At 36.3% G+C, this 17,329-nt stretch overlaps 1 protein-coding gene across 3 annotated transcripts in view; it reads right to left on the bottom strand.

Moving 5' to 3' along the window:
• Window positions 1-17,329, bottom strand: part of agap1 (ArfGAP with GTPase domain, ankyrin repeat and PH domain 1) — a 199,318-nt gene that overhangs the window by 30,828 nt on the left and 151,161 nt on the right. For all 3 annotated transcript variants that reach the window (XM_081381520.1, XM_081381521.1, XM_081381522.1), the window contains exon 12: window positions 12,469-12,630. In XM_081381520.1, coding sequence (XP_081237646.1) covers window positions 12,469-12,630 — 162 coding nt within the window. The remainder of the gene's footprint in view (window positions 1-12,468; window positions 12,631-17,329) is intronic.

Here is a 17,329-nt window from a genome sequence, read left to right as displayed (position 1 = left end):
TTAAAATTCCAAGAGGTCCGGTCTCCATATTTCCTTCCCAGCAGAGGTCCGGACAATACTTTTTTTTTTATAAATTTCCATCTGGGCAGCAGTAGTACTTTGTAAAAAACAACAACAAAAACCTAAACAGTCAAAATGGTCATCAAAGATGAGTATGTTGGGCCTCAGAGTCGAAGCAGTGGTTTCTAAGAAGCTACTGTGTGGGGGTTCAGGGTTTTCCTCTTCAAGTCTGGACAATTTGTTTTATTTTCTTAAAATAAGTATCTACTATAAACAAACAAAGTACATAATCAAAATGTCCTCATCATGAACAGAAAACAAATTTAACTAGTTATTTTCAAGGTTTTAGTTGTCTATAAATAATCTTTCCAATTATAATATAATTTATTCTGAAATCCTCATAACATAATAATGCATAATATAGATAAAAAAATAAAAAAAAGTCTTTCCAAAAAACTTGTTTAAATGGTAGGAGTCATATATGACAGATAAAAATAGTTGTATTTGCTGCATTCTCATTTTCTGCAGTGTTTTATGAATCTAGATTGTTGTTCACTGTTTCTCTACTGTTGTTAAAATAACCGTGTTATCTGAAGCTCTTGTAGCGCTGTAGTGTCTTCAGCAGGAGAGAGAAGCAACGCACATGAAACCAAAAAGGCTTGAATGAAGCACGTTTTGCTCTAGATAGAAGTATCAGAGGATATAGTGCCGAAAGATTATTACCATAAACGACCCTGAGTGCTTGTGGCGCGAACCGCTCCGTTGTTTTGACATGCTGCTCATTTTAAAATACAGAAATGGTAAAATGGTGCAACAGTTGTCATTTTGTTTGTATATCGGTTTTACCGATATATCGGTACCAATAACCAATAGTTGATTGGTGGAACTATCGTTATCGGCAAAAATAGTTTTTTCCGGGTTGCGTCCGTTGCTGGAGCGCTTGAGAAGGGCGCTTGAGTCATTACACAGAACGAGAGCGCTGAGAAGAGACTGCTGGTATTATACAGAGCGAGAGCAGGACCGCGTGTTGTTTATTGTAACACGTGAGGCTGCGTGCAGCACAGAGAGATCACAAGCTGCACGGAGAGCGATGTCACTTCAGATCACGGTATGCGAAACGGTATGAATACAGAACACTACAGTACATATTGCCATATCATTATAAAGTAATTGATTTGTTGACTAGATGCTGCATTAGCAGAGAAAGAACAGCAGTATGTTTGCCGTCGAGGCTGAGAGGACTAACAATAGTACCTCATGGGTGGGTTAAAACAATGTGACAGAAACACACGCAAACCTCACCCAAATGTTTGATGTCACAATTGTTACCATCTATTTGCATTAGTTTATATCCAGCTGGTCACTTGTATGCATTCATTAGCTGGCGAAGCTGCATATTTAAAGCTAGTGACGTGATTGCTAAGTCACAATAAACTGGGACAGAAACAAACAAATCAGAAATGCATTCGATTTAATTATTTTTTATCAGTACAATACATATTGTTATTTTGATTAGATAATCATCAAGTGTTCTAATCTAGAAGCAAATAAAGTGAGAGACTATACATGTAATATATATTTATGCAATTTTAAAGCTCTGGTCTTTGCATATATTTTAAGATGGCCATCTTTAAGCATAGCGGACTCTTTGGATTTATATGAAATGGTAACACTTTACAACAAGATTACATTTTTTTTCCGCATTAATTAAGGTTAATAAATGTTATAGTATTATCCATTGTTAGTTTGTTAATTTCAACATTTACTAATACATTTTAAATTGAGTTTTAATTTTTATTTTATCTGTTAACCTTAATGTACTATGAACTAACATGAATGATCAAGGTGCAATTGTATTGCTCAAATATTTATGCATGCTGTAAAAAAAAGTATATTTCATAATACATAGTTCATGAAAGCTAGCTAATACATTCTTGTTAACAAATGGGACTTGCAACGTGTTACCTATGAAATTTACGTATGTTTCTAGCTAAAGAAACCTGTAATATTTTAATGTATAAATTATTTTCTGTAGAATTCGTTCTGTAGAACTTCTCATTTCAATATATTCATATTTAGATATTTATTTAATTTAGCACATTTCAGTTCAGCACTGGTTTACTTGGAGTGTTATGTTTTTTTTAATCCAGTATCTATTTTAAAAATCGGTTATCAGCACGTATGGTCAAACCTAAATATCGGTATCAGTAAAATCCACTATCGGTCGGCCTCTACTACTTTCCATAAATAAGCATTCAAACCAATTTGTCTATGAGGCTTCTTTTCTGGCTATACTATGTTCTGAGACAGCTTTTCCAATCATCTCCCTGTGAGGCCATTTCACAAGTTTAATCAGCGGGAAATCTGTGCAGTCACACCATTTCCTCTCCTTCAGTCAATCACAGGCCTAATTGAACTCCTATCATACATGTCATATTAAAGGTCCCGCAGGGCCATGAGCCACCCTCACTGCTTTAAAAGAGCCTTGTGTTTAAATCCCCAAATTCCTTCCTTACAGAAAGGCATGCTTGGTAGACGGAATGCTTAAACCTCTCCACTCTCCAAACTCAGAAAGGGGAAGGAAAGAAATCTTTCCTGTTCTGGATCAAAAGAACAAGCATACATTAGATAATTTGCTCATTTACAGCAAAAGTCAAACTCAAAACATCAACAAAAAGTGGCTGGGGAGTCTGGGCCTATTATTTATTCATTTTAAGTTTTTTTTTTATTATTATTATTATTAAAATTTGGAAGGTTTGGGGGTTGGTGGGATCACTGGAGCATCCCAGCCTAGATTGGACCCACCCTTCAAAGGCACCGGGCCCTCTGGGGTCAGCAGCAATGTTCTCACCCTAATTAAATTGCAGTGCTGTTGGGGAGAGGGCGGTATTTGACAATTATGAAAAGCAACAATGCAGAAAGATGATATTCAGAGGCAAATATGAAGATTGGCTCCGCCTCCTCCCCTTAGCACACAATTAATAAGAAAACAATTGTGTAATACAAAAACTGCGATGACAGGGCATCAGGCAGCCACCCCTCCCCTCTATTTCGCCCTTAAACTTCAAAATGGGGCAGCTATCATTCATCTGGTGCCTGGTACTGATCTCCATATTCCACAAGCTACTAATATGACGATAATTACTTTCAGTGCAATTTAGACCGAAAGTATCCAATCATTCATGCACTTTTCTATTCTTGTGGTTTGATGTTCAGGCATATTGCAGAGGCAAGGAAATTTGTGAACTCTGACACAGGCAACCTTTACCAACAAACGGCACACAATCAACTCAGAGAGCAAAAGATGCAGCATGCACAGAAATGAGGCAGGCTAGGGTGGGGGTGTTACCTCCACACGGCCCAGACGGCAGTGCTTGGGGGTACAGTGGAAGAGTTGAATGCTTGGAAACACAAATTAACCGAGCGAAATGTCAAAGCACACAGTATTGCTTTGTGACACAGGTCATTAATTCCCATATTATCCCCTCTCCATTCAAGCATCCAGCATTAATAACCTGGCACATATTACAGGAGTTATTCACATCCAGGAAAAAATGTGAACAAATAAATAAAGCAGAGGCGGGGCGGAGTCGTGGGAAAGGGGGCGTGCAAAGAGGAGGAGCCAAAGCTGATATGTGCCCTCCCACAATGTGTTCAATATCACCAAATTACATCATCCAATTTACCATCACTTAATGATTAAAACTCAAACACGACACTAACACATACAAACACGATCACGGAAGCAAAGCATACCTTTTACAATTGTTACATGCTCTAAGAAACCGTAATTGCCGTGCAGGGAGTGTTTCAGGGGTTAACAGTACATCGGGGAGGACTGAAGGATAAAGCATAATCACAGGGTCTCACCATATGTGTGAGGGGCTTGTCTAAAAAACAGGGGTACACTGACTTCCCCCTCCCTTTGTTTTCTGGAGCTAGTTACCTTCAACGTTGGAGGCACTGCTGTAAATGTTGCGAAGACTACTGACGCGAATTAGTTTCCATGCCCTAAGTTTGGCTGCATCCGACGGCAGGCACAGGAATAAGCGGAGAGAAAGAAAAAAAAGACGAAAAAGGAAATGATAGGAGTGGAGAAAGTGGAACAGACAAAAAGATATTTGGGAAATAAACAGGAAATGTCAAAGCAATGAAATACAATTTACAGAGAAAATCAGGGTTGAAAACAAAGGATGAACTTCAGTCAGCAGGCAAAAGTGCAAATATTCTTTCAAATGAGAATGATATAGAAATTGTAAGTTAGCTAATGAAGTCATTGGGTATGAAGCAGGGTTGACAACACATTGCATTAGTTTAAAAAAAAGTCATAATAATGCTCTGCTTGAGTGGAAAACTGCAAGACAAAACAGGTTATGTCCATGTTATCATGCAAAGTGTCTAAGTGAAAAATAAAGATCAATCTGTGCATTTCATAACTGTGGAATAAAGGGTGTTTCGTCAACTACGGCACTTTTAGCCCTGTGTTTAATTTCTCCAAAAACAATGTCCAACAGTATACAAATATATCACATGATTCTCTTTCAAATTGTTCTTAATGTCCCACCACTGTGCAATTCCACCACACCAAATTATGTATTGGGTTTAATAGCATTCTGTTACAGAAACAATGGTTTTGTAACATTTTTTGTCAAAATGATAGCCTGATTGGAAATATTCACAAAAATCTTCGATTCACATGTGATATTTACTTTTTCTTTGTTCATATTTCATCTCAAGTTAAGTATTTTTACTGACAAAGTCATCTTCTTGGTAAAGTAGAGTTTATTTTAATAAACAAGGAAATTACGCCACAACTGTGTAAAATTTTTTAAAAAAAATTTGTTTATTTCAACCTTTGTTTAAATGTAATTTTTTTTGTTGCATTTTTAAGATGATGAAATATCATTTTTAAGATTGGATCTATGACAAGGGCAAATCAAAAATCTAAAAAGCATTTGAGAAGTAAAAGCATTTAAAAAAAGATAAAGTCATGGTAAAAAAAAAAGTTTCACATAACAATGACTTTCACATAACAATGAAAAAGCAGAAATCTGATATTTTTCATAAATAAAATTCAACCCATGGGACATAAGTGTGTCTGTAGAAGAAACACCCTAAAGAAAACAAATTACACTAAAATCACTGCGCTATGCAAAATGCTGTTTAAGTCATTTCATTTTCAGTTCACTGTCTGTATTAACACAGGTCTAGTCTCAACTCTTTAAATAACTGTTCATTTCCCAGCTGTGCTGACAACTGACCTGAAGTCACTCCGGCTCAGTGCAGTCTCACTCGTTTCCCCTTAGGCCAAAGGGGACATTTTTACACAACAGTAATCCTGGGGAAAAAAACTATCCCATCCAGTCCCTTCCCAGTACACAGCATCCGAAGCAAAAACTACAATAACGTGTACCCAGTATCAAGCTATTTTCCACACAATAGACTCTGTAGAATCTGTATAGGATAGATTGACTCTCCTATTGTCTACGCTTGGTCCTTCACGCAAACCATTCTTCGCCTTCTAATAACATAAATTCCATGAATGTCTGCTCTTAACATGTCTCTATCTCATTTGCAGGTCTTAAAAGACACTTCAAAATGGCTTTTGTTGATCACAGACAGCAACTTTCAGTTTGAGATGGCGAATGGTCCTTTTTTCCATACCATTAGGAAGCCATAAGACCATCTTCACTTTGTTCCTGAGAGTAATAGCGCAGAGCCGTTCACCTGCAAAATGCTTTAATTAAACGTTGCGAACACGTGCCAGACCGATTCCAGCTGAGGACACCTGTGAGCCCACGCCATCCTCTGGAATGTCTTTCTCTTTCTGGCTGTTTCTTAAAACGTCTCGCCTTCCTGAGGTATCGTTCTCTTTGTGTGACCATCAAGGCATTCATGAGCCTCCCGCTGTCCCTGTGCAGCGCAGAACCCACGCCGTCTGCCTGATCCGGTTTCAAAGGCTCTCGCATTCTCCTGCTCGCATCAAACGTAGTAATTACTTAACAAGGGCCACTTAGGGCCCTATAGCTCAGCGGTAATTGATAAACTGTGATCGTCCGTGCAGCAAGTTTGCCATTTGAGTGGTGAGCTTTCAGCGGTCCACTGTGGGGGGGATGCGAGGAGTGTAAAAATGCACGGCATGCTGGGATGGATTGATCTTCGTGTGGGTGTGTAGGGGGATGAAAGAGGAATGTGTGTGAGAAGACATTGTTTCAGAGAAAGAAGAAGAGCAGGTGAGCTAAAATTATAGAAAGACCCTATGACATCATCTACCAGCACTTTTGAGATTGTGTGTTCAGAAACACATCGAGCATCTAAGATGAAGGAACTTAGACACCTTTAGGATGTCTTTATAACATAGAAATGAATCCACTGTATACAGTCAGGTTACAGTGATTTTTACAAACTCTTTTCAATTGCATTTCTCTATGCAAATACAAGTCATTATTCACATTTATTTTCTCCAATACAGTAAGCTGGTGACTGCTGCGACCAGAAGACTTCAGCAGTGTGTTGAACTTGAGAACGGGATCAATCCAATTTCATGAACAAATTTTTCAGGCTGGTTTTGAAAATCCAGGTCAGTCTAATCATTAAAAAGACTCAAAAATAATTTTGCTATGCTCTGCAAGGAGAGTTAGAGCAGATCTCAAGATTTTGAGCGACATGGAAAATAGTTTTTGAATCATATAGACATATTTTATGATTATTTGGTGGTGATTTTGCATTCTTTTTAAACTACAAGCCTCATTAAGTGTAACTGTATGGAAGATAATGATCAGATCATTATTAGAAATATCTTCTTTTGTTGTTGTTTCATAGAAGAAAAGCAGTCATGCAGTTTGGAATGACGCAAGGATGAGTAAATACTGAAAGAATTTTGTTTTTACTGTATTATATGCAAAACTAATATATTGTATTAAACTGTATTACCTTAAGCATAAAGTACAACAAAAATGACTGTGATGTATAAAGAAACATTTTTGCAATACAGTAACATTTTCAATAAATTATTATAACGATAATTCAGAAGGAAAATATTTAACATGCAAATAATGTCACAATGCAAACATTCTTGATGGTTCTAAAATAAGGTTCATCTTCTTTCAGTAATAGCCTATATGATTGATTTTGGAGTGAAATGTGAACCAAACATGTTTTTAGCTGGTTTTGTGTCACATGAGATGTTAGCCAAACACACTGCTCAAGTAGCATCTTGCCATCAGAGTGAATGTAAGTATAGCCGTGTTTCCATTACAGATTTGCGCAAACTTTTGCGATATTTTCTAAATGTCGATAAAAACTATTGCGCAATGACATCCTTTCCATTAACCGATGTTATGTGACTGAAACGTATTTTTTTCCTCTCGCGATAAGTCATTCCATAAAGAATGCCAACGGATGCTGGTGGGTTTCCATATATCCCAGCCACCGCACTAGCCATTATTTTTAATCGAAGGAGACGTAGGCATGTTATTCAAGCATTAATGGCAAGGAAAGCCCCTTATACTTGGGAGCGGCCACGTATGAGGTATTTCTGGGTGTTTCGAGGTCTTGATTGTGGCATTTCGTTGTGGTATTTCTTTGTGGTTTAGAATCCAGTATTCCCATAAGTCTTTTGTCTTTTATGGATTTTAATAAAGAACTGTCTCGTTCTCTGTCAAAACATACCGCATAATCTACGTCCGGTGACCTGTAAATGCGAAAAAACTGTTTCCATTGCAGTTTTGCGAAATATTCCTTTTTCGAATTGCCTGCAAAACCACTGTGTTTCCATTGGGCGTATTTTCAGTTCGCAATTTCAATTTGCGCAATTTGAAGGGTGATGGAAACGCGGCTTGTGTGTGAGTGTTCTATAAGACACAGTGAGCACAGTACCTGACCGTGACAGTGTGTGATATATAAAACACTATGGGCGCAGTACCTGGCTGGTGGAGCTCATGAATAACAGAGGAGCTGACAGCCTTATCCCTCAGAAGGCCCGCGGTGTGACAGCACTCCCCGGCCCCACGCACAAGTGCTTAATGGCTAAATTGGGAGACTGTTACTAATCGCTTATTGAATAATGAAAGTGACACAGCTGATAAAAGATTTCAATACTGTAGATTATTTATAATATTTCACTTAAGTGCCTGCCTGACGAATGGGGGCTGGGGAAGAGGCCCGGGCGGCATCTGACAACGTTCAACCTTTTCAAAAAACGTGAATCAGGGCAAGACAAAGTGGCTCTCCAGGGTTAGGAAAAAGGAAAAGGGGAGGGAGAATGGGTAAAGAGTGAAAGAAAGATAGTGATGGCAAGAAATAAAGGGGGGGTGAGTGAGGTACATTAATGCAACCCCATTTCTCACAGAAGACCCCTACAGGTCAGAAACTACAAGAAAAATCTCTTTGTTTCAACACTTACAAATCCAGAATCCTCTTTCAGAACGTTAAATTTGCAAATTTTAAATGTGGTCCACCACAGCAGAGGAAGACATAGAAATTATTTTTATTAGACACTGAAGTATCAATCATAATAATCACTCATAATAAATGGATTGATCAATATAAATGTTTTTTTTTTTTTTTTAACAGAACTCCAGATTGGATAAATTGCAAAATAAAGCGTAAGGTTCAGAGATTTATCATCAAAGACTGAATATAATCTTGGAACAATGGTCATGTATATGCTTACTACAATCTAAGGATTATCAGGGGCCTCATTTCCCATGATTCCACTCTTCCATGACCACATGGTGGCACCATAGAGAGAATTAAGTGGAACAGATGGCCTCTCAAAACTCTCAAATGCTAAGGTCATGGTAGAGTCATGGTGCATCAGATGAGTGGTTCTCAACTGGTTTTACATTGGCCATCAAATGGCAACACAATACATTAAAAAGGATTAAGCACAAAAATGATTGTGCATATTGACAATATTGTTCAAAAATTTGGAGTCGGCAAGATTTTTAATAATGTTTAATTAAATGGAAGTAGTCTCTTATGCCCACCAAGGCTATATTTATTTAAGGAAAATTAATTAAAAGCAAAGCATTAATATTCTAAAATATTATTAAAACTTAAAATATTTGCTATCTATTTTAATATATTTTAAACTTATTTATTCCTGTGAATTTTCAGCAGCCATTACTCTAGTCTTCAGTGTCACATTATTCTTCACAAATCATTCTAATGCTGATTTTGGTGCTCAAGAAACATTTCTTATTAACAATGTTGAAAACAGCTGGACTTATGATGCTATGATTTTGGTGGAAACTGCAATTCCTTGATAAATAGAAAGTTGATTGTATTTGAAAATTTTTGTAACAGTATAAATGACTTTATCTTGAATTCCTGAATATAATTAATTTGTTTCTTTAAAAAAAAAATTGGCAGACCCCAAACTTTTGAGTGGTAGTGTACGCAATTTAATAATTTATTTAATAATAAAAATATAAATTAAAATATACTCATTCAGTGCACAAAACACAATGTGGTCACACTGCAAATTATCATTGAAATTAGTTTATATCCTTGCCAGTTTTGTTTCCTTTTATTTACATAGTTTGAAACCTGTCATGAAACCTATTCATGTTAGCATGTCTAATTTTAATTGCTTAAACCAGTCTGATGCATATTTATTTTTGTCATTTTACCTATGCACAGTTAGAAGACCAGTATCATTTTGTTATTTGGACCTGGCATTGTTTTTCTGTTCTGTCCACAATCTGAACAGACCTGTGGCCCATTTATGGCTCACAACCTCTAGTTGAGAGCATCTGAATACATAAATATATGTTATATAGTACTGTTAGAAACACAATGAGTACATTTAATTCCTAAGCAAATACTGTAGCACATGACACATGGATGTATATACACACACTCTTCCCTCACTGACAATATATTGGCCCCCTTTGGGAAAGGATCAATAAGGGTTGATTGGGAACATTTTAAACAAGCACTGATCCTCCGATCTCAAGAGGCCGTGGCCACCCACACAAGCCCAGTCTAATTAATCACACACTCTCTGAGCTGACACACACTCATCCATCATTCCTACATGCTCACTGTCTCTCTGTCTCTCTCTCTCTCTCTCTCTCTCACACACACACAGTTGACCTTATAACACTTCAGAACTGTATTCTCACCCTGACAAGAGGTTCTAAACTACTTACAGTAAACTGAGAACTCATTCGTATTAAGTGTAGACAAACATTCACAATAGGATTTAGAAAATGTAACGAGGCATATCATGAGGTTCATAAATCTATTGTGATCTAGCAATTTCTTAATTTTTTTTAGGTTCATTTAAATATCCAAATCTTCTTTAAAAAGTTAATAAAAGTTTGGTATTACACACTTTTGATGCAAATTTTGTTTATAAATATTCTGTATATTTCAGTATAGTAATTTAAGCCTTACTATGAGATTTTCAGTTGATTTCCTGTTGGAAATTATCCTCTGCTATGTTTGAAACTAACAGAAGCAGTTGGTGGGGCACATTCTCATTTCGTCAGTGACCTTTTTCATGCATTTACGCACACCAAGGCTGTGTTTATGTGATCAAAAACAGAAAACCAGTACTACTGTAAAATGTTATGATGATTTACAAAAACTGCTTTCTATTTTAATACATTTTATAATGTAATTTATTCTTGTGATGCAAAGCTGAATTTTCAGCAGCCAATACTTCAGTCTTCAGTGTAACATGATCATTCAGAAATCATTCTAATATGCTGAATTGGTGCTTAACAAACACTTAATATTACTGATGTTGGAAACATTTTTGTGGATTCTTTGATAAGTTCAACTGAACAGCATTTAATTAAAATCGATTTTTTTCTGTAACAATGTTAAAGTCTTTACTGTCATTTATAATCAATTTAATGCATCCTTGCTGAACATATTAATTTCTTTAAAAAAAAAAAAAAAAAAACTTATTAACCCCAAACTGCTGAATGATAGTGTGTTACTGTAACTTTTGGTAAAATTTGTTAGATCATTTTGTAAATTGTAGATCTGCATTGACATTACATTCACATGTAAACCTATGCAGGCCTCTAGCAAAGTTTTGTCCAAACAACACTTTAAGTGTAGTCAAATAAAATATTAATTAAATCACTTTAAGCTTCAATTCTAGAAAAATAAATACAAATACATATCAACTGTCATAGTGTCATAATAGTGGCTGCAGTGATGAGTGGAGTCTATGCGTGTGTGAGTGACAGACGGCGTTTAACCGGCTTGTCTGTGTGAGATTGTAATAATCACTCAGCATATTTCTCTTGCTCCACGCAGGCCTGTCAGCTGCCTGATCCATACTGACGGCAGGAAACATATTACACATCTGCTGCTCAGAAACATCTGTTCGACTGCAACTTCACTGCATGACGATGTGTGCTCACTTGCGTTTGTGTGTGTGTGTGACAGCAGCAGTGTATGCAGCATACAGTATGTGCTTTTATACATGATGGCATATGGGAAGGCTTCTTTGATTCTAATGAAAAGTACAAATTGTCTGCATGTGAATGATATTATTTGTCCCCATGTTGCTTTTATGACAGCAGTATTCAAACGGCATGAACTCAACATGTTTAGTAAATATTAAAGATGTTATCCAGTGAGATTTAAGAAATGCTTCAAAGAGAAAGCTGGATTTCTGACAGTTCATTTAAAGGAGTTCATGTGGTCAATTTTACCAATAAAAAAATGACTTGTATTTATCTTAGTGTTGTCAAAAGGACATAGAGGACCAACAATTTTATATTAAAATAGCTCTGTGAGTTACTTCTTGAGGTAATTTTACAATAAACTGAAAATAATATGAAATATAACGGTCACGGTTCTTGTCTGGATAGCTTTAGCAGCTTTAATAACCCCTCTACAGTAATAAAATGAAAAACATCAATAACTGCGTACTATTGCTTGAAATGTTTTTTTTTGTTTGTTTATTTTATCAATTACTTTTCACTTGTCTATGCTTGTTTTCAAGCAATGCTTAAACATAAGGCTACATGTCATGCATTTAATGTACTTATTTTAATTATTAATTAATATTTATTTATGATGATTAACTTTAAAATACTTTAAAAAAGTTAACTAGTCAAATGCAAATTAGTCTTTGCTTATTAAAATTCACAGGTACTGTTACTGACTACTGAAATTTTGGCATCCTGCCAATGCTAATTTGATTATTGACCTGACAATTTTCCATGTGTTTCCAGGTTTAAATAGAGTTTAAAATCCAAATATTTCAGCGTGTCTTTTGTGCAATGTTTTCTCACAAAGCAAACTCCCCCTCATTTGACTCTCCCTGTAAAATATCAATGGCACTGCAGAAGCTCAGCCAAAGATACGGGAGAATGTATAAAGACCATTTAAGAACCAGTGCTTTACAGCTGTTCTTAGAAACGTGGCTAAATGTGCAGACCAAAAGATGTTCAGGAGAGATCTGACAAGATTGTGTGGGACAGAGACAGGAAGTACCTTCTGCAGTTCCAGAGAAGCCGTCCACCTTGAAGTTACTGGTACTCTTCTTCCTCCTGTGTTTTTTGCGGTTGGCGTGGGGCGATGGGGGTGGATCCATCTTTGGACTGGTGGTACTGGATATGCTAGGACTGGAGCACACAGAATCTCCCATACTGGTATCTGCACACACAGAGAGAGAGACTGACGTTCAGGCCTATTTTACCACACACTAGAGCTGCATGATTCATTGTTAAAAGAGCACGATCTCCATTCAAACACCCATGCGATCTTATCCCTAAATGACAATGATTCAATTGTCTCTTAAACCTTGACAAGTACAATAACAGCAGAACACTCAAATCTACGCTGGCGCTGGCACTGCCGCTGACCCAGAGAGCAGTTGTCATGGTATGAAACATTTTTTAAACCACACAGTATGAAAATGTATAACTCAAATTATCATATCAGTTTATCAGTTTATAGTTCGGATATAAACAATGATGTCTACAGTAGTGATCAAAACAGAGTAAATTTGTTACACCAGAAGGTGAAAAAAAATGCATTTGCCATTGAATCATTAATTCAATAGATTCATTCAAAAACGCTGATTTATCCAGAAATTAAACAAGTGAAGTCTTTGAGTGAGTCATTGAATCATTCATTTAAACTGATTTTTCTTTAAATATTTTAAATAGACTGCAGCAATTGACATTTGTCCGAACCTCTAGTAAATTACCTGTCATTTTGTTTAGATGTCTATTTAGAATCGTGATCTCTATTTTCAACAAAAAAAATCTTGATTCTTAATTTATTGAGAATGCAACTCTGCCACACATGTACACACTGTAAGAAAAATCTATAGAAAAAACTAAGAAATATTTCTATTTCTATAGAATTATGTTTTTCTATAGTTATTTATATAACTATAGAAAAAGAAAATCTGTTAAGCTTACAAATCAGACTATAGCCAAGAAAATGTTATAAGTAACTGAAACAAGCACAATTGTCAAAACACCTCCAGGGTCCAAAAAAACCCCACCTAAGACCGCAGAGGGTTAAACCTAAAACACAACACAATGCAATCCGTCATTCAAAATACAGAAAAAGCAGCTGTGTAAAATCAAAACAGAAAATTCCTTCAAATGAACCGTACATTGCGCCCTATTTTCAAAGACCTTTTTTAGAGTGTAGAACATTATGTGGTGTCTACTCTGGTTTAAATGATCGAGCACCCGTGTTCGTGTGAGGCCAGTTCTGACTGGCGTTTGGCTGGATCCTCCAGCTCAGGCTATCAGAGGGGCTGCTTCACTTTTCATAAGCGGCACTGACAGCTGTGACTAGCGGCAGAATAAAATAACATTCAGATCACATCAATTTCAGGCCGAGTGAAAGCGCTGATGTGAGGAGGGGACGGGGGGTGTTCAAGCTGGCACTGAGCATGCTCCCAGCGCCCTGCATCAGCACACAGCCCCAAGGACGGCCGTAACTTATTTTACAATCGTTTAGTCTCAGTTCAAGTGGAAAACGTGACAACTTATCTCTGCTGACAAGATGCCATCCCAAAGTGAACAATTAACCACCTCGTTCTAACAGCCCCTTTTGTCCAGCGCCCTCTCTCTCTCTCTCTCTCAAACACACACACACTTCAACGTCAAATACACCTTTTTCCTCTTCCTCATATTCTCCATCCTTTTCTTTTCAAGCTCAGTGCTTTCACAAAGGTCAATTATTAGTCTGGTATAATTCTAGCAGACAGTCAGTAACAGACAGTTTGCTTCTAGATTTTGTTAGTTTAGAGGAGTGAAGCGGCAACACACCACATACATTACCATGGAATATTTCACTTTAAGGCAAAGGCTAAATGTCTGTCATCTTTTATGTAGAACGACAAACTAGTAAGTAAACCTGGGTGGCTGCCAGGTCATTGCGATATAGTGTTTTAGGATCAATGAAACGGAACTCATTTTCTATTATTTATGCAGAGATTAAAACACCTCATCTATAATAAGTGTTTTTCATTTCTGAATCCATTTGGAATTTTTTTTTTTTGAGGTGGGGATAAAAATGTCTCTAACATCATAATGAAAAAACACTAAATAATGTTTTTTACCTTGCATATATTTGAAAACTTTTTTGAAAATAATTGTTTAAATTTGATACATTCGCATGTATTAAAAAATTACTTTATTTTTTTTTTTTTTAAATTCAACGTTTAGGGCCTTTCGCACTGAGCACGACGCAATGTCGCTCTTGTATTGAAAAAACAGATCCCTATGGAGCTATTCACACCAGGCTCATTCAATTGCAGTGTGTCAGATTTTTGTCAGACATTGCTAGATTTTTTTTTTCAACCAGTGTGTTGATTTTTTTTTTCCTCTATCACCCTAGATGAAACTGGCCATTCAATTAGATTTGAGCTTAAAGTCCAACTGTGGTGAAAATCAAGCTTTTAAATGTTGTTTATATGCATATGTGGTGTGTATGTGTGTATATGCTTTAAGACAAACCATGTGCAAATTCATAAGTCAACACCATTGCAGAGTATTTTGGAGATCCAAAATACGATATATATCCAATATATATTATATATATATATCTTTAATCTGTTAGACTGGAGTAATGGATAACTTCTAATAAAGAACAAAAATGACATGACATTGCAAACATAATGTCATGTTTCTCCATACTTATAAAAAGACTTTTAGTAAGCAATGGAACTTAAATACAAAATAAGTACTCTGGTTGAATTCACCACGTAGCTTACACCATTTACAGAATCAGACAAGATAATTTTTACAGGAGTATATATTTTTACTGTTAAATGAAAACTGCTGCCGGATCCACAGCCTCATAATTCCCGACTGTACAAATGTTCCTTTAAAAAATATGTCCAAAAGCACTGAGGGGGAGGGGTTGACAACCATCAAACATTTTTAAGGTGGAATGTATAGTTTGACGAATAAGGAGCTGACGAATAAGGAGCTGGCGAATAAGGAGCTGACGAATAAGTAGCTAGAGTCAGCCTCGCATTTAAATATGAGATTGGTGGTGCTGTTTTGAAAACCAGTGTAAACACACAAGAAAAGTGAAAACCAGTGTAAACACACAAGAAAAGTGTTCTTTAAGAGAGAAGAGAATGGATGTTGAGTTCTTGTAATCACTGGTGTCTGAAAACAGTTTTATTATCATATATGTTTCTTTATACAGTATATAATTTCTATAATTTTTCCACTGAATTAGGCGATATGATGAGCTTGAAACAGCGTACAGAGCGCTGATTTCCAAGATATATGTTCTGTTTGTTTTTCATGCGGTTCAGGCTATTTTTACAACCATAAAATATGTTTACATGAGAAATGGTAAGCAGGTCTAGCAAAACGTTCTGTCCATTATAAAACATTACAACTAATACATGTCTGTCCATTATATGGTCAAAAAGAACTTTAGATATCGAGCGTTAGTTATTACAAGCACTCGATGATGCTTTAAAGTGGGTTTTGAGCAAAAACAAATTATAAATTTATTATAAATAAATTGTGAAGTGTAGCTTGACAATTTGTTACTCATCTGCGATTTTATGATGTTTTGGTCAATTTTTTTTTTAAAAGCATTATAGATAGTTTGTGTTTCTGGTGTAGGACCATAATTTATTTATCTTAATTTATTGTATGCTGTGCAGCAGGCGAGGTTAAAGCCAAATGGAAAAACCTCAAGACACACACACAAGGAAAATGCATTCTTGGTCAGCGGCACCTATTCGCTTCGCTTTATTGCATCGGGCTCAGCGTGAAAGGGCCTTTTTACTTTGTTTTATTCATGTAATATATACTACCACTCAATTTTTTGTTACGATTTTTATTCAGGAATGATGCATTAATTTGATCAAAAGAGACAGCAAAGACAAGTGAAGTGTGAAAATTTCAAATACATGTCCTTCAAAGAATCTCAAACAAATATAAAATATTAAAGCAGCACAATTATTTTCAACATTGATGATAAGAAATTTTTCTTCAGCACCAAATCAGTATATTGAATGATTTCTGAAGGATCATGTGACACTGAAGACTGGAGTAATGATGCTGAAATTTTAAGCTTTGCCATCATAGAAATTAATTAGAATTTAAAAAAAGTCATTTAAAATGGTAATATTTCACAATATTACTGTTTAACTGTATTCTTAATCAAATAAATGCATCCTTGGTGAATTTTTAAAATTCTTACCAACCTCAAACTTTTATACGGTAGCATAAATGTGAAAGCAACAAAAAAAAAAAAAATTAGGCAATTGCCACATCCATTTTCTTGGATGTTGCTAGGCCATTACTAGCTCAATCTTGGTGGTTTCTACATGGTTGCTTACTGGGGCAAGTCAAAAAACTAAAACTAAAAGTAAAGGGGTAAACCAGGAGTATGATGCAGTAAGTGAGAGAGAGCAAGAAAACATTTAGGGCAGTCAAAGGGAACAGACAAGAGAAGAAAAAAAAAAAAAAAAAAAACACGGGTGCATAACTCAACAAGTTGGGTGACCTGATATGAGAACAGCCAAGCATTTATCTTAAGGCAAGTCAGACCAAAATCATGTGCCCCAGAGCACCTAAACACAGCAGATGTAATCAAAGAGACACTCATTACACTCATTGTAGCCACGGAGGGAGGGACAGAGGGGGTATTTTTGTGCACAACTGTCTGCTTGGGGCAAAGGATGCTCCAGGTAAAGATACAGGGATGTCACTGCCTTTCCCATGCCCTCGAGACAACATGGAGTGGGACAAAAAGACACAGAGAGAACGATCACTGGAGGGGGATCTTATCTCCTTTAAACGGACTTGGCTTTGTTTCTTCTGGAATAAAAGAGCTCATTACTGAGGCTGAGTTTCTC

Source organism: Scardinius erythrophthalmus (assembly GCF_964197995.2).
Source record: "Scardinius erythrophthalmus genome assembly, chromosome: 12".
Classification (NCBI taxonomy): domain Eukaryota; kingdom Metazoa; phylum Chordata; class Actinopteri; order Cypriniformes; family Leuciscidae; genus Scardinius; species Scardinius erythrophthalmus.
This window is presented reverse-complemented; position numbering and strand designations above follow the sequence as displayed.